This window comes from Sitophilus oryzae, unplaced genomic scaffold (assembly GCF_002938485.1).
Source record: "Sitophilus oryzae breed Bouriz unplaced genomic scaffold, Soryzae_2.0 scaffold_1307_pilon_pilon, whole genome shotgun sequence".
Classification (NCBI taxonomy): Eukaryota; Metazoa; Arthropoda; class Insecta; order Coleoptera; family Curculionidae; genus Sitophilus; species Sitophilus oryzae.
Window position 1 is genome coordinate 2,945,789 of NW_022145957.1, and position 22,549 is coordinate 2,968,337.

A 22,549-nucleotide genomic window follows, 5' to 3' on the forward strand; every position below is an offset into this window, starting at 1 on the left:
AAAATGCCTTTCAACGAATTCCAAAGCACGAACGAATCATCTTGCTAGGTGACTTTAATGCCCGTGTAGGCAAACAACAGGAAATATGGCCTGACGTATTGGGAAAACAATGGAAAACGCAAATAGCAATGGTGAACGCTTATTAACAACATGCGCAGAGTATAATCTTTGCATCACCAATACGTGGTTCATGTTGATGAACAAGTTTAAAGATACCTGGAAACATCCTAGATCAGGCCACTGGCATCAATTGGACCACATAATCGTTCGAAGGATGCATCTAAAAGATGTTAGGCTCACAAAAGCTAGAATAGATGCCGAATGCGGCACTGACCACCGACTTTTAATTTCAAAAATGAAAATCCAGTTAAAACCCAAACATCCACGCTGTAAAAAGCAAAACAACATGACCAGATTGAACGTACGGGATCTAGAGAACAAGAATACCGCCGACGCCCTCCGGGAAGCCATCAAAGAATCACTTCCACCGATAACTTCAATCTCAATATTGGAAGCTGAACAAGACTGGACACAATTAAGGGATGCGATTCATAAAACCAGCGAAGCAGTACTGGGAAAGTCGAACAAAAAGAAACAACCAGACTGGTTTGACGAAAATCAACAGCATATACAGGCTTTTTTGGAACAAAAGCATAGAGCACATCAAGCCGTCACTGCAAATCCACTTAATCCAAGACTGGTAGATAACTTTAAAGCAGCCAACAACACCCTTCGAAGAGAACTGCGCCAAGTAAAGGATAACTGGTGGTCACAAAAAGCGAATCAGATTCAAGAGTACGCCACTCATCACGATTATCGTAAATTCTTCGAGGCTGTAAAAGAAGTATACGGTCCAACTAAGAAGGTAAGCTGCCCAATCATGGCTCAAAATGGCGAACTTCTAAAAGAGGAAGAACAAATCAGAAATCACTGGAAAGAACATTACAGCCATATCCTTAACCAAGAAAACAACCCCAATATGGAAGCACTAAACACAATACCTCAGTATAACAGCCTCGATGTATTAGACATCCCAATAACAGAACAAGAAATAAAGACCTCCATAAAACAGCAACAAATCAGCTGGCTGTGACGCGATTCCGGCGGAAATCTATAAGTGTGCAAGTAAAGAAATTATGGATCATCTTAAGGCTCTCTTTGATGTCGTATGGGAAAGCGGAGAGGTACCTCACGATTTTCGCAACGCGAATATAGTGAATATATTTAAGAACAAAGGAAGTGCATCAGACTGCGGTAATTACCGGGGAATTTTGCTATTAGCTATCGGCGGAAAAATTCTTGCAAAAATAATGTCAAACCGCCTGCACCCATATATAGAAAAAAAATCCTCCCAGGATCGCAAACGGGTTTTCGTACCAACCGCGGCACCGTCGATTCCATATTTTCCATCCGTCAACTACAGGAAAAAGTAAAAAAGCAGCAGTCTAAACTTTATGTTGCATTCATCGATCTAACAAAAGCCTTCGACTCTGTGAACAGAGAGCGCTTTGGGCAATTATGGAAAAGTTCGAGTACCCAACAAATTTCTTACAGTGTGTAAAAGCCTCCATAACAACAACAAGTCAAGAGTGTCACATCATGGATCACTGAGCGACCCATTCCTAACAAATACAGGAGTTAGGCAGGGATGTGTCTTAGCGCCTCTCCTATTCAACATATTCATGGCAGCGCTCTCCTTTATAGTGGACAGCAAACTGCAGGAGAGAGGATTGGGCATTAGATACAGATATGACGGCGGTCTGTTCAACATAAAAAGACTCAGGGCAAAAACACGTACAAAATTTATCACAGAACTTCAATACGCTGACGACTGCGCTCTAGTTGCAAACACGGTACAACAATTACAAGAAATGTTGAACACATATACCTGGGCATACGAGGCTTTGGGCCTTAAGCTGAACATCGGCAAAACTAAAATCATGTGCACTCCCCCGGAAGATCACAACAATGCTATAAAAATCGGAGAAGAACTATTCGAATATGTGGCGGAATTCAATTACCTTGGCAGTTTGATTTCGGAAAAGGCCAATATTGACTCTGAAATTCAGCACAGGATTAGTAGCGCCTCAAGAGCATTCTGGAAATTAAAAGACAGGGTTTTCTACAATCATGACTTGAGTACAAAAACAAAACTTGCAGTATACCGAGCAATTATAATCCCCACCATGATATATGGGAGCGAAACCTGGGTGCCTTACCGCCGACACATGAACGCATTGAACAAGTTGCAACAGAGACACCTTAGACAACTCTTAAGAGTCCGGTGGTTCCATCATGTCTCAAACGTATCGGTCCTTGAAAAATCTAACTGCGAGAGTATTGAAGTCATGGTCACAAAATCCCGCTTAAGATGGGCTGGTCACGTATGCAGAATGCAAGAAAACCGCATACCAAAATCTCTGCTTTACGGTGAGCTTGTGGACGGTAAGAGGAGGCCGGGTGGACAACTGAAAAGATACAAGGACATTTTCCACGAAAATTTAAAGGGAATTAACATGCAGAATGAGTGGGAAAAAGCAGCTCACAATAGAACTCAATGGAGAAGGGTTGTAAACTCAGTTAACAGCGGCAACCAAAAGTAGAGAGGCAACAAAGCAATGAGATTTTTGAATGTCCGGAGTGCGGTAGGCAGATAACATCACGTATCGGGCTTTTCAGTCACAGAAAAGCTCATGAAAGAAAACGCCTTGCGTGACCATTTTCTTTATGTGTGTCGAATACTCGTCAGCGAGTAACGGCTGTATGTATGTATATGTATTTAATATTTAATTATATAATACGCAAATAGAATTTCTAGAAGTGTGAATGGGTATGACGATTATTTTTGTAACTCGCCTTAAGTATATTTAAAAATCGCGCTGGAAATTTAATTGTATTTAAGAACGAATTGTACACTGTGCTTGGGCCGTTAATATTCAAATTTTATCACTGTATTCTTCTATATAATCTATTATTTTTGTATTATCTATTATTTGTGTTATCTATTCAAATTGTATTTTTTGTTGAATGCCTCTCTCCAAAATTCTTCGGAATTATTCGGAATATTTAAACTTTTAAGGCTACTGTTTGATCATCAACAAATTGCCCCCCTTTGCCTCCATTCTATTTTAGACTCCGAAATCCCAATGAGGTTCGAATTTAGGACACCCTGTATAAAGAAATAAGAGTTTTACTTTTATTTCTTTATATTTTTTACTTACTTCTTTGTTGTTACTTCTCTAATCGCATTTTTTTCCATTTTCAAGAAAATCTATACACTTTGCGGTTTTCGGAAACAATTGTTTAACGATACTGATAAAAAATTAATTTCGTCGCGAAACTCGGTAGATATACGGGGTGTCCCAGGTTGAACGTGCATAAAATGTGCAAGTTTTTAGATAACCATAATATCTAGATCGGAGATTTTTTGCACATCATTGTTTCACAACGAGATCTATCGATTAAAATATTTTCAATATGGTGGCACTTCCGGAAATACCGGAAGTTGACAGCAACTTTCTTATTTTAAGTGGGTGCCCCCATTTTTTATTACACACTTAAATTCTCTGTAAAATGGTATGAATATTGACGTTAAACTTATTTATAAACGTTTATACCTTAATCGTTTTTCAAAAAAAAATATTTGAAATTTTTGCCTGTCAAAAAAAATTGTATAGCCTAAAAGTAAAATTTAGTGATTACCACAGCCACTATGACATAAAGAGAAGACATGTGGCTATCTGTTTCAAAATTCAATTGTTCAAATGTCATATAATAATGCCGGTGGCTGATATGGAATTGGGCGATTAAAAAATGATCATAAATCATTTTTTTCAAATGGAAACTCACTTCTTTCATTTCACTAGTGAAAAGATTTTTCAATTCGTTCCTTTTTAACTATACATGTTCCTATACCTAAAATAAATCTTTTTAAAATTATTTAAGATTTTGTTTGAAAACGTATATTTTTCTTGATGTTATCTAGCTTCTTTTGACATTAAGTGTCAAACAGTCAGACAATTTATCTTCCATCTGTCAGACAACGAGTTATTTGAATTTTCTATATTATAAATATTGCTGCCTTAAGAGTTTAAAATGTGTAATTATAAAAATATATGTCATATTTTTGCTCTTTATATATCTAATAAATAGTTGATATTAGTAATAATATACGTATGATCGAAAAAAAACAGTACAAATTTGGCTTGAAAATGATGATCGATAACATACTGCTTTTGGAACAAAGTATCACAATATGATATAGCCAGATCTATTGTTTTATACCACTTGACTTTTAAAGTCATAGGTTACTGGTTAACATCAAGAAAAATATACGCTTTAAAACTAAATCTTAAATAACTTAAAAACGATTTATTTTAAGTATAGGAACATGAATAGACAAAAAGTAATAAATTGAAAAGCCTTTTCACTAGTGAAATAAAAAAGTTTTTCAATTGAAAAAAAATGATTTATGATAATTCTTTAATCGCTCAATTCCATGACAGCTGCGGCCATTATTATATGACATTCGAACAATTAAATTTTTGAAATCGATAGCTACATGTCTGCTATTTATGTCACAGTGGCTGTGGTAATGACTACATTTGACGTTTAGGTTATACCATTTCTTTGACAATGAGTTTTTTTTTTGTCCAAAACATTTTAATTTTTTTCCAAAAACGGTTATTGTTAGGTATTATATATATTATATCAAAACTCATAAAATTTTACAGAGAATTTAGGTTAAAATAAGAAAGTTGTTGTCAACTTCCGGTATTTCCATAGTGTCTTATTGAAAATATTTTTTAATAATTCTATGCAGAACAAAATTTCAAATCATTATTCCTCCAAGCAGAAACAATATAAGATGTCTACATCTCAAATGCAGCATAATGTGTATAATATATATATATATATATATATATATATATATATATATATATATATATATATATATATATATATATATATATATATATATATATATATATACACATATATATATATATATATATATATATATATATATATATATATATATATATATATATATATATATATATATATATATATATATATATATATATATATATATATATATATATATATATATATCAATTACTTTAACATTCTCATATTTATTAAAATCTATATATAATACATAACATTAATATGTGATTTATAAATATAATATAGGAATCAAATTAATATAATTTGACGACTGGTACTAGGTATTTCTGTTTAAAAAATCTAGCTAGATAATAACGTTAATGCTATATAATGCATTACCTGATGTTGGGAGGCGCTTTGCAAGTTAAGTAGAGGTTCTGAAGACCTTTTCAAGAAAAGGCGTAACTTGTTTTCTCTTGGTGGAGGATCTTTCTTTCGTTGGGGACTTGGAGCCTTACAAAAGAACAAAGAAAAAAATGTAAACCATACTATATTTAATAGTTCTCATTTACTAGTAATATTGTACTTCTACTTTCGAATACTAGATTAGAATTCTACTTTCTTTAAATCAAAAACTTTTTTAATGTATAAAATTATATTAGTACTAGTTACTATCAGATATAAAATTAGGCAATGTTATGATTTATTTTATTTTTGAAATTATTAGCACCACAATTACCAGGAGAGCTTGGTAACATTATTTTTCAAATATTTTTCACATTATTTTATGTTTTTCGGGAGAGCCGAGCGGTTTAAAATTACTTTAATACTTATTAATTTTTGTTTCAATACCAATCAAAATATGTTTTAGTTACTGTGTTTCTTTAGTAAAAAAGAAACACAGTGGCTACAATATATGTTGATTGGTAATGACAAATTATTTTATATTTTAGAAAGTTTGGCGTAGAATTTTGAACGCCCTGTATGATTTAAGATTACGATATTTATAGCGAAGTAAGTATAGACCCTCTAAAGTAAATAATTAATATATACTCACCGGCACAAAATTCCGCCACCCTAAAAATTTGACTAAGTTTGATGTGTCATAACTTTTTATTTTGTAATCCCATTTTTATGATTATGATATCAGTCTGAAGATAAATTTATTGGCATTTTTTATTATTTTAATGGCTTATGTTCTTCGGTTAGGTGGGTTTATACTGGGGTAAATCAAAACGTTGTTTTTTGAAATAAATTCAAAACAGCCTGTGGAAGAAATGAGACGGGAATTTTTGATAAAAAACACTTCTCTGATCTTAGATGTATGCTTAACATTATATTTTATAAATTATCCCATTATCTCTATTCTTTTAGAATTTTTAGAATTTAGAATGAGTGGGAGGGGGGTTAATCACTGCGACCTTACAGATCTATTGTGTCCCCCTTTCTTGAGTTATAACTCATCATACAGTCCCAGGGCTTTGACAAAAGCCAGTATCTGGGACGGTTTTATAGAGGGTAGTTCTCCATCTCCAATATCAGTACCAAAATTCATGGCACGAATGGTTGTCTTCTCGGCGCACTCAGTGATGAGGTGTACTGGTGTTTCCCCATCTTCCCCACAGAATCTGCATTGGCCGTTTCTTCTTAGTTTCAATCTACTGAGGTGTTCATTGAGGAGACAGTGTCCTGTTAAAAACCCCGTGACAATCCGAAGATTGTTCTTACTTAAACCCAGGAAGATCTGTGATTTTTCTTGATCATAAGCCCTCAGAAACTTCTTCGAGTGTCTTAGACCGTTGCAAGATTCCCATTCCAGGTTGCGGATGGAATCTTCCAAGTTCTTGAGTTCCGCCTTGAGTTGGTTACCACTTGGAAAGCAGAACGGTTCTGGTCCAGTTAGTGGAGTGTTCGCTCCTTTTCTAGCTAGATTATTTGCTTTTTCATTGCCTTCTATCCCTTGGTGAGCAGGCACTCAGAGTAGGAGGACTTTAGTTTTCTTTGCCTAATTTATTCAGCTTCTCTATGCATTCTTTGACCAATTTCGAATTGATTGATACTGAGTTGATCGCTTTTAACGCTGCTTGATTATTATCAGACAAGATGGCTATTTTTGTTTCCGATAGTTCCTATCTAATATAAGTTGTACGCATCTTTCGATAGCGTAGATTTCTGCCTGTAGGATACTAGGGTAAGTGCCCATTGGTTCGGAGTATTTAGCTCTCGGCCCAAATACTCCGATCCCTGTTCCCGTATTGGTTTTGGAAGCATCAGTATACCAAGTTATGGTATGGTCTTTTAACTGCTGCTCTATTCTTTTATGAGGTATAAAGATTTTTAAGTAAAATATTTTATTATTTCAGAGATTCTTTTATTGACAAAAACCATAATTTTATAATAATAATTTTAATAGCGTGTATGTCCACCTGTCGCAGCAATATCAGCTCGAGGTCTTCGTCGTATCGAATGAATAAGGGTAGTTATTCTTTCTTGATCTATAGCTTAATGAATATCAAGCAAGAAAATCCTTTACAAGAGCTAAAGCTAGCATTAACGAAGGAACCTCCATTAATTAGCTGGCTCTCTAAGTTTGTGGTGGAATAGGACGACGACGAACAGCTCTTTTAAGTTCATCGCACAAATGTTCGGTTGGATTGAGACTACCAGGAGGTCATTCCAATCTTCGTAGTCCAACCTCATTCAGGTACTCGTTAACTACTCCTAACTCGTTACCCCGCGCAACGTGGGCCCTTATATTGTTATGCATCAGTATAAACTGATTTCCAATGAAAGGGGCAAATGGAACGACAACTTCTTGGAGGATATCCTCAATATAATGGTGGGCACTGAGAGCTCCATTTTCAATAAATTAAAGATTGTAAAAATATCAGTATTTTATTTAAAAATGTGTAACTCATAAAAGAATAAAGAAAATGGGATAATTCAAAAAACAAAATGTTAAACATCTAAGATTTTGAAGTGCTTTGAATTTATTGCAAAAAACGAAGTTTTGATTTACCCCGGTATAAGCCCACATAACCGAAATATATAAGCCATTAAAATAATAAAAAATAATGCCAACAAATTTATCTACAAACTAGTACCATAATCATAAAAATGGAATTACAAGTTAAAAAGTTATGAAACCTCAAACTTAGTCAAAATTTTAGGCTGGCGGAATTTTGTGCCAGGGAGTTTAAATACCTGATACAACATCTTGTGAAACACTCTGGAGCGTGCAGCTAGTACCGCTTTGACTGCACAAACGGGTTCTCTCGTTTCACCCACCAGAAATGTGACATCACATAGCTCTGGCATAGAAGCAAGGAACTTCATGTCTTCCGCTAAACCACTCTTATTTTCAAACGTACTCAGGTCGGGCTCAGCCTCAGCCATTGTCACGTAGCTAGCTGGCAAAATTACGCTCTCCGGCATCTGGAAATATTAATATTTATAATTTTATTATCTTTGAGCTTTTTCGACTTTTTTAAAGATATAACACTACACAACAGCTTAAATGCATCTAAAATGCATCTGAAATAAAATTATCTTATACCGGGTGCGTCTCAAAAGTGGCTTATTCCTATATTTTTTTTATTTTTTCACATAAAAAAACCAGATTTGGTATGTTAGTATATGACATAAAATAGGATTGACTGACGTAATCAGTAGTTTCTGGTCACTTCCTGTTTCACCGGAAATGACCACAACTTTTGATTTTTAAATGGCACCGTCGGTATTTTTTTTACTTTATTCGATAGAAAATGACATTCTGAATAGAATAACATATCACATGTCAACTTTTGACATTTTCGCTTTAAAAAAATCGTATTTCAAATTTCAATCTGGTGTTCCTTGGCTGTGTTAAAAACACTACTTTTTAATCAAGGAGCCTTGGAAAAATAGATTTGATCGTCTAATATTTTTCGTGTCGTGTTCTGGTGTGTTTAAAGATACTCAAATCGTACTTTTAATCATATCTCAATTTTTAGCCGACCATACCAACAGGTATGGTAGGCTATTAAGATCGGCAAAAAAAAGTTATAAGGTTAAGAGTTATTTGGGTCATAAAAGACTGTCTGTAACACGATAACTCAAAAACCGCTAAACCAATTTTAACCAAATTAGGCACAAAAATACTATGGCACTCGAGAATCTGGCCATGATTTTTTTATGGGGGTGGGGGGTTGGTAAGGGGGCATGGGAGGGGGTTAAAAATTCTAGAAAATCGTAACTCCAAAATTACAGTAGCTAGCGAAACGCGGTTTTCAATTTAAGATTAAGAATAATATTTGCAACAAAATTTGTAATGACATAATAATAATAAAAAAAATGAAATATTGTTTAAAAAAGTATAACTCAGAAACAAAAGAGCTAGCAAAACGCGGTTTTCTCCTTTTATGTACGGAAATATATTTTAAACAAAACTTAAGATAATATTAAAGTGTGTCGAAGCCGTAGTTTTTGAGATAAAGCTGGCTGTACGTGTCACCTGGCGCCAATTTTTTTCATTAAATCATTATTTTTAACAATTTTTTTGGGAATATTTTAATTGTTAATTTTTAAAAATACGGCATAAAATACTGTGGGAATCCGGCCATTAAATTTTAGTGATGGGGGGATTGGTAAAGGGTTAGGAGAGGGTGTTCAAAATAAAAAAAAAATCATAAGCATTACACTATCAAATATTTTTTATAAAATATCTTTTATGAATAAATTGACAGTGAAATATCCCATATTTTAAAATCTTTATATCACTGTCAAATTTTTTATAAAAGATCTTTTTTAAAACATAAAATGATGATAGTGTAATACCGGTCTTAGTGATACTCTAATTTGTACGTGATTAACACAACACAAATAAAAATATCATTAAATCTAAAAAAAATATATAAAAATTATTAAAAAAAAAACAAAAAAGAAAATCCGTGTGGAGAACTCCCAACCTCCCATCCGACGCGACACCAGGTGGTGGATAGAGGAAATAACCGCGGACCAAAATTGGAAAAATTCCTTTACTTTGAAACTATATTTTTAAATTTGAAAAAATAAAAAAGTTATAGGGGTGAGCCACTTTTGAGATGTGGTATACAGGGTGTCCCAATATTCCGTAGACATAAGAACTACTACGTATTTTTGAAATCAAAATAAGTTTACTGGACACAATTTAAATCTATACAAAAATGCTTTGTCAGCTAGACGGTATCAAACTTTAAAAAAATAACAACTTTTTTTCTGAAAAAAAGATATTTTAAGAACGGTTATTCCGATTCGAATGAGATTTTGAGTGACTATGTTTTGCTAAGTACTTTAACATTGACTTTCCCAAAAATTAAGAAAAAGTACGGAAAGGGTGAAAACTAGCGCCATCCCTACATCAATTTTAGTGTGAATATTTTCCAACTCCAGCGATGACAGATTTTCTCTGCGAAAAATGGTCTCTCTAGTATTTACTACATTTTTTGGCTCTTGTAAAAAAAAAACCACATGGCATAGTTTTTGAGAAAAAACATTTTTAGGGAATTTATTTTTCCACTTTTTTAAAAGACCTACAAAATATACAAGGAGTTCCCATATTCTGTATACATAGAAGAACTATGTATTTTTTGAATCAAAATAAGTTAATTGCAGATAATTTACCCTTTATACAAAAGTGAACGCAACGGGTATCGGCAGCCAAAAGATGGGCCGCATGCTGTTCCAGAGAGGATAATAAAAGATATATCAGAGACAACTTTCTTAAAATACTTTCTCGAAAACGTTGCTAGCTCTTAGACTAATATGAAAAGCGCATCTTTCTACCTCTTAAGTGAGACACCCTGAGAGACTTCATGATATTCTTCTTTTTATTATTATTATTAAAAAGAAAAATTTATTTATTTAAAAAAAAATCAGCAACAAAAAAACGTATTATATTATTATAAAAATATTTTATTTTAATCAGCTTGCTTGTTGAATTGTATTGGCCACTCCCTTGAATTAACTTGATCAAAGTAACTTAAGTTAAAACCGATTTAACACTTAAACGCTTGTTCACTGTGCAATGAAAATAATATTCGGCAGACATAATATGAAGGCATGCTGATCGATGGCTAAAAAGATATCATTTTCTTATTAGTAGACCGTAATATATAGGGTGTCCCAGTTCAAACGAACCTGTATTCGTGCGTGGAAGCAGGGGGTGCTCAATTCGAACATTTAATCAAGTAATTGTCTCAAAGCAGGGTACTACTTTTTGTGTATTATTCATTAAGCAAAATCTTGTTGTTTTAATCTCAATTTATTATTTTAGACCCCATTTCAATTTCTGTACAATTAATCAAATATTAAAGAACCATCAATTTATGAAAAGTTTATTTTTCAGCCCGAATCCACAAAAACTCTAAAAATGAGACGGCGCGCGGCGCTGAAAAGATGCTTTAATAACCTTTCAAATGATGTGCTACTCGACCCCGCTTTACATTTAAGATTTTAAGGGTGGGTGTCACCCCTGCGTGGGGTTTATATTAGGGGCTTCAAAAATAGTCGCATCTTATTTTCCCTTCGAAAATAAAGTTGACGTGTATCAACGTTTTGTCCTTTTCACACCAGAAATGCCTTTAAATTGCCTTGTTTCGTTTGAACTGTGACACCCTGGACATATATTAAAATATTCATACACACATATTAAAATTTTATTTGGGACTAAAATATTGTTACGTTCTTACTAGGTTCCATGTGGATAATTCAAAGTGTTATATCTGGGGGCACGGCAGGGTGCCCTCGTCTAGTCGAGCACAGCCATACCATCCTTTTCTCGAAGGTATTAGCGGCAATTTTGACCACCCTGTAACTTCGTTGTGGATAAAGCAAGAATATTAATTTTCACTAAACATGAAGACATATACTTAAAGAGAGACTAAATAAAATAAACTGACTCGGTTTTACGTGAGATTTCACAACTTTTTATAGCGGAGGAATTGTGTTGCGAAACTTGGTATTTTTTTACCTTCTATGTTTTTGAGGGGATATATTTTATACGCCCCCATAGCTGGATGTGACAAAAAAATATTTTTCGGAAGCCAGCTTCGGAATAATCATTTTTTCCTCAAAAAGTATGCGCGGTGACGTTTTTTTTACAAGAGACAAAAAATGTAATACATAGGTACTAGAAGGACCATTTTACGAAAAAAAAAGTCGGACGTCGGTTGAGTTGGAAAATATTTATACTAAAATTTATGTAGGTGTGGGGGTAGTTTTCAGGTTTCCCGTATTTTTTCTTGATTTTTGTAAAAGTAAAATGTTAAAGCACTTAGCAAAATATAGACACCCAAAATCTCATTCAAATTGGAATAACGGTTCTTAACATATCTGAAAAAATGTGATTATTTTTTAAAGTTTGATGCCTTCTAATGGAGAAACCAAGCACATTTGTATACAGGGTGATCCGAACTGTATTCCGGAGACTTCGACAGCATATTCTGCAGATAAAAATAAGTAAAAAAGTTCTTATAAATGTATGTCCTAAAATGCTTAGTTTAGGAGATACAGAGTTAGGAGATACAGAGTGTAGAACTGTAGAAGTTTCATTTTTATTTCGATTTTTTTGACATGAGAAATTTGATTTAACTGGTTTAAAGAGTAATCACTTTTTGTCCGTACCGGTATAAAACTACTGAGTAAAAAATATACATTTACGACGCTTCTTATGTAAAAAAGGTCTCTTAGTAAAAATTGCTATGAGTAATGGTTCTCAAGATATTTGGAATCAAAATTATCAATACATGTCATCAATAGAACTATATCAATAATAGTATATCAATATAGTACTATATCAATAATAGTATATCAATAATATCATAGTCATCAATAATACTACAATAGTTATTAAACTGAAATCATAAATTTGAAATGTTTGTGTGCCAAAAGTTCAGTAGAAACTGTTCTATCGTCATATTTTCGCAGAAAAAATTATGACTAATTAAAAAAAATTCCCAAATTTATTATTTCAGTCAAATAACTACCTACTTAACGTGTTTATTTTTTGTCAATAATGACATCTTTTACTATTTCCATTCTAAATATCTTGAGAACGGTTGCTGCTCATAGCGATTTTTACCAAGAGACATTTCTTACGTAGAAAATCACGGAAATGTATATTTTTTCAGTAGTTTTATACAGGTATGGATGAAAAGTTATTACTCTTTAAACCAGTTAAAACAAGGTTAAAACACATGTAGGTGGCGCCCCCTACAAATAGGAGTAATATTGACATCAAAATCAAATTTCTCATATCAAAAAACCCACAGATATCAATTTTCCCCCAAATATTGACGTTACTTAAGAAATTTATTTGGAAAAAATCGAAATAAAAATAAAACTTCTACACCCTGTATTTCCGAAACGAAGCATTTTAAGACAATACATTTATACGAACTTTTTTGCTTATTTTTATGTGCAGAATATGCTGCCGAAGTTTTCGGAATACAGTTCGACCATCCTGTAGGTAAATGCAGGGGCGGATACAAAAATTTATTTTAGGGGGTGGGGCCCAAATAAAAAAATAATGTAGAATATGCATTTTAGGGCGCCATTATTAACCCAAAAGGCTAATATTTAACGCAATGTATACATTGAGGGGGCCCGGACCCCGTCGGCCCCCCCTCTCTATCCGTCACTGAGTAAATGGTTACTTGTTTTGATTTTGAAACCAAAAATACGTAGTAGTTCTATGTCCACGGAATATTGGGGCATCCTGTATAGTTATACCTCTTCATTATATTGTTTTATTATTATAAAAAATGTTATTTATAATAACCAACATTGCGAAAAAATGTTTTGTATATTACTATAAAAAATATTTTGTTTTAATCAGCTGCCACTTACCTGTTGAATTTTATTGTCCACACCCTTAAAGTAACAAAATCAAAACAACTTAGGGTAAAACCGATATAGCAAGGAAACGCTTGTTCACTGTGCAACGAACTTAAGATTTGGCACACATACTATGCGGTGAGGACATGCTGACCGATGGCTAGGCGATATTTTTCCGGGCGAAAAACTGTTGAGCCTTTCAAGCTTCCGACTCCGGGAATTATCGAATATTCCGGCGCGTGCGCCCTTCTAACGATCTCCGGTAAATTTCAAGGACGTACGGCCGAAGGATGCACGGGCCCGTAATAATGACCTATATCTGGAACCGATTACGTTTTCAATAAGAATTAATTGATACATTCTACAGGGACATCATTTTAAGTGTCTCACTCAAATTATTATTTTTCTATTTCGTATTTAAAAATAGTAAAAAGTAGAAAGATTTTCTGATGTAAATTTTCGCTAGGATGCCGATTCTCTATATACATCAAATTTTTTTAAAACGTCAATTTTGATAAATACGGCGCCCTCTTGATTTTTTTTAAATGGAAACCCCCACATATTTTAGCATGATCCGGTAGACATATTTTAGCTAATTTCAAAAATACATAGTTAGTATAAATATACAGGGTGGTCCGAACAGTATTCCGGAAACTTCGGCAGTATATTCTGCAGATAAAAATAAGTAAAAAAGTTCGTATAAATGTATGTCCTAAAATGCTTAGTTTCAGAGATACAGGGTGTAGAAGTTTCATTTTTATTTCGATTTTTTAATAATATAATAATTTCTGAAATAACGTCAATATTTGGATGAAAATTGGTGTCTGGGAGTTTTTTGACATGAGAAATTTGATTTTGATGTCAATATGACTCCTACAAGTAAAGGGCGCCACCTACGTGTGTTTTAACTGTTTTGAAACGTAATAACTTTTTGTCCGTACCTGTATAAAACTACCGAGCGAAAAAATATACATCTCTGTGATTTTTTACGTAAAAAATGTCTCTCTGTAAAAATCGCTACGAGCAACCGTTCTCAAGATATCTAGAATGGAAATAGTAAATACATGTTATGATTGACGAAAAATAAACACGTTGAGTAGATAGTTATTTGACTGAAATACTAAATTAGGGAAATTTTAATTTTTTTTTAAATTAATCATAAATTTTTCTACAAAAAATGATGATAAAACAGTTTCTGTTGAACATTTGGCACAAAAACATTTCAAATTTATGATTTGAGTCTAATAACTAGTGATGAGCCAAACCGTGATTTTCTGTTCACAGGCTTACCTGTGACAGCGACTTTGTATTATCTGTGACTCTTAACTGTGACTGCGACTTTATGATTATGAATCCGAAAGCACAATCACGGCTAAAATATAAGATACGATACGAATGATACGATTCTGTTGTTGTTGTTATACTAATTTTTATTTGTCCTTTATCCAAGGCCGCTGAAATAGAAAACACTAAACAGTGGGTAAAGGTTTATTAAAAAATAAAATAAAACAATTTTTTATTTAAAGAAACCAACGGGAAAAGAATAAAATATGCAATATGCTCATAACCATAACGAACGAAACTTAACAATACGAGATAAGTAATACATTAAACAACAAATATTTTCCTTTGTATTAAAATAAACGAAATATATAAAAAATGAAGTTTCTAAAAAAAATAAACAGTATAAAGGCAAAACTTTATGTTTGGCTTTAAAAAAATCTGGTAAACTAAAAAGGAACCAAACCGATTCGTAGTGATAAAAAATAGTAATAAAATATAAAATACATAAAAAATTAAATCACTTCTAACAGTCGCTGTCTTTAGATCACTTTGTCAGATATCTATCCTATGAGACGTACGTGGTGACTCGTGACTGTGAACTGAGTCACGACCGGCGCCATCGGCAGCTGCGTTCGCGACCGCGACGTCCCGCTCTGTGAAGTATTTTCTCGTTACCAGAGAAATCACAATTAACTGTAATCGTCACGCTTTAGCAAGTCACAGTTTATTTTCAAATCAGTCACAGGCCGTGACTGTGATTATAGAATATCAGTGACAAAGTCACAGTTACCGATATTTCACTCATCACTACTAATAACTATTTAGTCAACATGTTAATGTAATTTATGTCAATGATGACAGGTATTGATAATTTCTATTCCAAATATTTCGAAAACCATTACTCGTAGCGGTTTTTACCAAGAGACCTTTTTCACGTAAAAAACGTCGTAAATGTATCTTTCTATATTCAGTAGTTTTATACAGGTACAGACGAAAAGTTATTACTCTTCAAACCAGTTAAAAAATATGTAGGTGGCGCCCTCTACTAGTAGGAGTCATATTGACATCAAAATCAAATTTCTCATGTCAAAAAACTCCCAGACAGCAATTTTCAACCAAATATTGACGTTACTTCAGAAATTATTTGGAAAAAATCGAAATAAAAATGAAATTTCTACACCCTGTATCTCCGAAATTAAGCATTTTAGGACATACATTTATACGAACTTTTTTACTTATTTTTATCTGCAGAATATGCTGCCGAAGTTTCCGGAATACAGTTCGGACCACCCTGTATAAAGCATACTAATCTATATATTTTTGAAATTAGCTAAAATATGTCTACGGGACCATGCTAAAATGTATGAGTGTTTCCAATTTAACAAAAAAATGAAGATGGCGTTGTATCTGTCAAAATTGACGTTTTAAAAAAGTTTAATGCAGAAAATCGGCATCCTCGCCAAAAATTACATTAAAATGTTTTTTACTAGCTTAAAATAGAAAACAGGAAAATTTTAAATTAAGTGAGATACTTAAAATGATTCTGGAACTATATATACTACACACAACCAAACTTATGTGGAATCATCTATTATTTTTGATAATTTTTGAGATGTATGAAAATTTTCTGTTTATGAATAAAACTCAGTGCTTACCAATGACTTTTAATGAAAAATAATTCATATAGCAATAAAAAAAATTAATCAGTTCCCAAAATAAACAAAATGGTATTTTTTGGTTTCTGAAACGAACTTAAGATTTAAATTTTTAATGGCCAAAAAGCATAAACAAAAAGAAAATTGATAATTTTAATATTCCTTGTTGCCACCTCTAGCCCTTATACAAGCTTCTATCCGCGCTGGCATGCTTCTTATTAAATTATCCACGTTGTCTTGAAGTATGTTTTCCCATTCTGCTAATGCTACATCAATAAGCTGTGAGAGATTTCCTGGATTGTTTCGACGAGCTCTAACCCTTCTTTTGAGCTAGTCACACAAGTGTCCGATAGGGTTTAGATCTAGTAAATAGCCAGGCCAGTCCAAAACTATGACACCTTCCGTTTCAAGACGTCATCTAGGCACTCTGCTGGTATGGGGAGGTGCACTATCGTGCATGAAGTTAAAATTATCCCCAATTGCAGCTCACCAAAGACTAACGATTGGTTCTAGCATCCAATCAACATATCTCCGACCCGTTAAAATTTGTTGAAGTGGTAACAATGGAGTTTTTGCTCCCAGAATAATACCTCCCCAGAACATTACAGTTCCTCCTTTATATCTTGGTGCAGATTTGGCAGCCTGAAGTCTCGCTCGTCTTCCTGGAGCTCTAAGAACCCGAATTCGATGGTTATCTGATCTTAGGCCAATTCTGGTCTCATCCGAAAAAAAAACATTTTGTCAATTTTCAGTTGTCCGGTTTTGATGTTGACGGCATCAATTCAGCCGGTCAATTTTATTTTGCCGAGATAACTGTGAGATCTGTAACTCTCTCCTACTGTAAAACCCTCGTATACGAAGTATTTTTCTTATGGTTTCAACTGAAACGTTCACACTTGTAGCTGCCAGAAGTTGTCTTTGTAGCTCGGATGCGAAACATTGGGATTTATTCTAGCAATTTAGCACACAAGGCGGTCTTGTTGTTCAGTTGTGACTCTTTGACGACTTTGTCTGGGCCTATCCTTGTGTGTTCCTAATTCTAAGTACCTTGCATATGTTTTCGATACAACATCCTGGGTAACGCCTACTATCTCTCCTACGTCTCTCTGGAGCATTCCTTGTTCGGTTAGAGCAATAATTCTTTCCCTCTGTAACATCTGTTAATCCAACATAAGACATTTTTTAATTTTTTTGGATTGAATAAAAATTGTCGGACAGTCGTGATTTTACTACTAAACACAAATTTAAATGACATCCTCGGTATTTTTTTACTTTATTCGATAGAAAATGACACTCTGAATAGAATGACATATTACATGTCACATTTTGACATTTTCGCATATGGTTTATTTGAAATTGTAACATGCGATTCATAACGACAATTTGACTCGAAATACTAAGCGTGTGGTACCAGATTGTTCGTAAAAAAATACTTTTTACAAATATGCTAATAAGTCGTATGCTTGTTTCATTTGAAAAAATTGAGATATGATTAAAAATACGATTTGGTCATATTTTAACCCGCCAGGACAAAACACTAAAAACATTAGAAGATCAAATCTATTTTTCTAAGGATCCTTGATTAAACATTAGTGTTTTTTAGCACAGCCAAGGCACTCTAGATTGAAATTTAAAATACGGTATTTTTTAAGCAAATATGTCAAAAGTTGACATATGATATATCATTCTATTCAGAGTGTCATTTTCTATCGAATAAAGTAAAAAAAAATACCGAGGGTGTCATTTAAAAATCAAAAGTTGTAGTCATTTCCGGTTAAACGGGATGTGACCGAAAAGAATTGAATACGTCAATCAAATGAAATTGTAACATGCGAACATAGGATTATATCAAATACTTAATCACCATCAAATCTTGGTGCGATTCGAAACTCCCGAGTCTCAACATTTCTAAAACTAAAGCTTTGTCGTATAAAAACACGCTGCAGCCTTTTGTACTTAACAACACCACCATTGACATCGTAAAATCTGTAAAATTCTTAGGGCTTGTTGTTGACAATTCTCTGAAATGGGACATGCATATCGAAGCTTTGTCGAAAAAATTGAGCTCTGCCTGTTTTGCATTAAGATCTGTTTCTAAGGAGCTTAACTTGTCAGTGGCTAAAACTGTTTATTATGCACTTTTTGAGTCGCATCTCAGGTATGCCCTTCCATTCTGGGGTACGTGTTGTGCGACTTAATTTGACCGCATTTTCAAGCTCCAGAAGAGAGCTGTTCGATATTCACTGGGATTAAACAGCAGAACTCATTGCCAGGACTTTTTTAAAAAATTAAAAAATATAATTCTTCCTTCCTTATTTATATTTGAATCCGTTTGCCTAATACGTAAGCATGTATCAGCTTCTCAAGAAAGGCCATCTCACACTTATCCAATCAGGAACGCGGAGCAAGATCTTTATCTACCTAACCCACGCTCAGAGTTAGTTAAATGTTCAATATTATACAACTCGAAAAAAATGCACAATCACCTGCCATTTGAAATTAAATCCATAACATCATTTTCTTCATTGCGCAAAGCATTGAACTCTTATTTACTAGACAAGGCTTTCTACGCCGTAAATGAATTATATTTTGATAATCGAATTTGATCTTTTGTAAACACTGGTCTAATGTTTGCTATTGCTATATTTACCAATGACACCGAAATATACTTATTTAGAGGTCATTGATATTTACTATAAACTAACTAAATATTTTTGAATATTATTTTTATTTTTTTTATTCTTTGACATTGTAAACATTTATAAATGTTTATTTTAAACAATAAGACTGACAATATTATTTGTATAATGTTTTGTATTATCTTTTGTTTGTTTGTTTGTGTACCTTGTTTGTTTACTTTGTTTGTTTACTTTACCTTTGTCTACAAATTGTAAAATTTTTTGACAATAAAGGCATATATTTATAAATACCTACAATCTGACTACATTTGCCTCTGTCCGTTATTTCTCAGCGGGTCAAATCTTCTCAGCGTGCATTCTCTTTCATGGCTCTCCTCTCACACCAACTTAATAACGTTTAACCTTACTATTAATGAGCAAATGCAAGACCAAGACTCTCTTGATCTTAGTCTTACAGTCTAATAAGTAGTCATGGTCTTGCAGAGCCCAGAAATGGTTATGCTGTTTCTCCCAGACTCTTGCAAGCTTGATAGATTTTTAATAGTGGTACTTTCTACATAGAATATCTTTAAATAACTAATAAGTTTTAAAAAAATTCTTTGGATAAATTTTTTCTTCGTTGAAAGGCTTCAGTTAATTTTTTGAGAAAATACTTGCACGTTTTTGAAAACACTTTTGTTTGTAGGTATAGATAGATAAAAATAAACGTTATTACTGTAGATACAAAAAATAATGTTCACCTTTATGTTTAACCTGCACCTTATCAAATAATACCGTAGCGACTATTTTCAAGTAATCATCGGTCAAATTGACATTTTTATAAATGTCATATTTTTTATAGTGTTTAAAATTTTTTTTTAAAATTTTTTGTACTATCAGCAAAATTATACAGTCTGAGAAGATATAATTTTTTTCAAAATCATGGAATCACTCGTGAAGAACGAATTTCAACTCTATTCCAATCTTGCAAAACCATTGATATTGAACCTACCCACACCTAAAGGTAATTACTTTATAAATAATATTAATTTGCTATAATTAAGCATACCCGATATAATATACAAAGATATAATAATGATGTAGAAAATAATGAAAATGAATTACAAATATATGGAAGAGGTCACTTACACGGACAGCAAGTCATATAAGCGAAATACAGGGTCAAGCAATAGTGCGTCGTGTAACTCTTATCGGTGGAAGTGATTCTTTGATGGCTTCATGGAGGGCGTCGGCGGTATTGTTCTTCTCTAGTACGTTCAATCTGGTCATGTTGTTTTACTTTTTATATAGTTTGGATGTTGTGGTTTTAACTGGATCTTCATTTTTGAAATTATAAGTCGGTGGTCAGTGTTACATTCGGCATCTATTCTGGCTTTTGTGAGTCTGACACCTTTTAAACGCGTCCTTCGAACGATAACATGGTCCAATTGATGCCAGTGGCCTGGGATGTGTCCAGGTACTTTTAAACTTGTTCTTCAATATAAACCACGTATTGGTGACGCAAAGTATATACTCTGTATATGTTGTTAATTTACCATTTACCCATTTGCCCCCAATCTTATCCTACAACATTACGTCATGCTATCTTTTCAACATGTCTATTATTCGTTCTAAACGCAATAAAAATGTGCCCAATTCCACTCAATATTATCGATTCTAGATTGAATATTGATTTAAACTACAAAAAAGCATGTATGTATATCTAAGCTAGCTAGCTAGGGTGGAGCTACTGCCCCACATTGCCCCACCGTAGCTTCGACTCTACCATTGCCTCATCATGTACAGGGTGGGTCAAATTGGACGCTTTTAAAGGGAAACACCCTTTTCTATAGGAGATAGACAAAAACTAATATTGGTGTCTCGAGCTCCAATTTTATCAAAAACATGGTGGTGAAAACCGCACATCGATATCTGTTACCGTTACGGAGTTACGGGGTGTTTTTCAAAAATGTGCATTTTTAACAAATGGCTGTAACTTTTTTACTATGGAAAATGTATTTTTATGAAAACACTTCCAAAAACATTTTTACGTAGAATTTAACGGTTTAAGTATATTTTTTTTAAAGTAATAATTTAAGAATTATCAACATAAAATTTTATTTTTTATATGGGACATTTATATTCTTCTTCTTCTAATAATTCTAAATTACCTTTCCAAAAATATAGCATACTTGATATTTTGCTCAATTCGATTTCGAGATATAGATTCTTGCTGGAAAAATATGCTTTCGAGTTATATTAGAGGCAGATCCAATAAGGGATCCACAGCCTTCTAGCACAGTACTTGTTAAAAGTGGTGAAGTTTTAAAAATTCTGTATTTCGAAGGGGCCTATAACCAAATATCAAGTGTGCTATATTTTTGGAAAGGTAATTTTTAGTTCTTTTCAATTAATTAAAAATATACAAGGTGTCCCAAATAAAAAATCAATTTTTCTGTTGATAACTCTTAAATTATTAACTTAAAAAAAATATACTTAAACCATTAAATTCTACGTAAAAAGATGCTTTGGAAATGTTTTCATAAAAATACAAAATTTTCCATAGCGAAAAAGTTACAGCGATTTGTTAAAAATGCACATTTTTGTAAAACACCCGGTGACTCCGAAACGGTAACAGATATCGATGTGCGGTTTTCATCATCATGCTTTTGATAAAAATTGACTCCAGAAACCAATATTAGTTTTCGTCTATCTCCTATAAAAATGGGTTTTTCTCTTTAAAAGCGTTGAATTTGACCCACCCTGTACATTAAATGCACTAAGCTATTTACATTTTAATAACCTTTACTTGAAGTAGTGAGTAATTTTAGATAGAATATTGGCTGCAGCTTGGGTAAAAAAATGCGCGGATGACAAGACCGGCTCGGAGCAACTACGCACGACCTATCTGAAAATGTTGTTGTTTTGTCTACAACGTCGAAGACTGACAGGATTGTTTGCAGATGACCCAGACAAATACGAAGAACTTGAAGAATTGCCTTTAGGATATGACGTAAGATGTTAAATTTGTATTAATTGTATCGGGTGTCCCCACACAGAATGACTGTATCAACTAAAATTACATAGTAGATAATATGTTACGGCTAAGGTTAGGAACATAGTGGAGCGACGAGGATAGCGGCGAGCTAGCAGCGTGACATCGCTTCCAAAACAAGAAGTGTGAAGTCAAGTACGTGAGAACATAGTAAAGCGATCTGCTTGAGCGGTTAGATCGAGCGGCGAGATCGA

General features: G+C 33.4%; 2 protein-coding genes across 2 annotated transcripts in view; one reads left to right on the top strand and one right to left on the bottom strand.

The window, feature by feature from the left end:
• Positions 1 to 13,896, bottom strand: part of LOC115874947 (serine-enriched protein) — a 43,861-nt gene extending 29,965 nt beyond the window's left edge. The window contains exons 1-3 of the mRNA XM_030890256.1: positions 13,756 to 13,896; positions 8,095 to 8,325; positions 5,290 to 5,403 (exon numbers count right to left, since the gene is read on the bottom strand). Of these exons, the coding sequence (XP_030746116.1) occupies positions 5,290 to 5,403; positions 8,095 to 8,325 (345 nt within the window). The 5' untranslated portion in view covers positions 13,756 to 13,896. The remainder of the gene's footprint in view (positions 1 to 5,289; positions 5,404 to 8,094; positions 8,326 to 13,755) is intronic.
• Positions 13,897 to 20,129: 6,233 nt separating this feature from the next.
• Positions 20,130 to 22,549, top strand: part of LOC115874949 — a 229,193-nt gene continuing 226,773 nt past the window's right edge. Inside the window, exons 1-2 of the mRNA XM_030890257.1 lie at positions 20,130 to 20,324; positions 22,132 to 22,313. Of these exons, the coding sequence (XP_030746117.1) occupies positions 20,243 to 20,324; positions 22,132 to 22,313 (264 nt within the window). The 5' untranslated portion in view covers positions 20,130 to 20,242. The remainder of the gene's footprint in view (positions 20,325 to 22,131; positions 22,314 to 22,549) is intronic.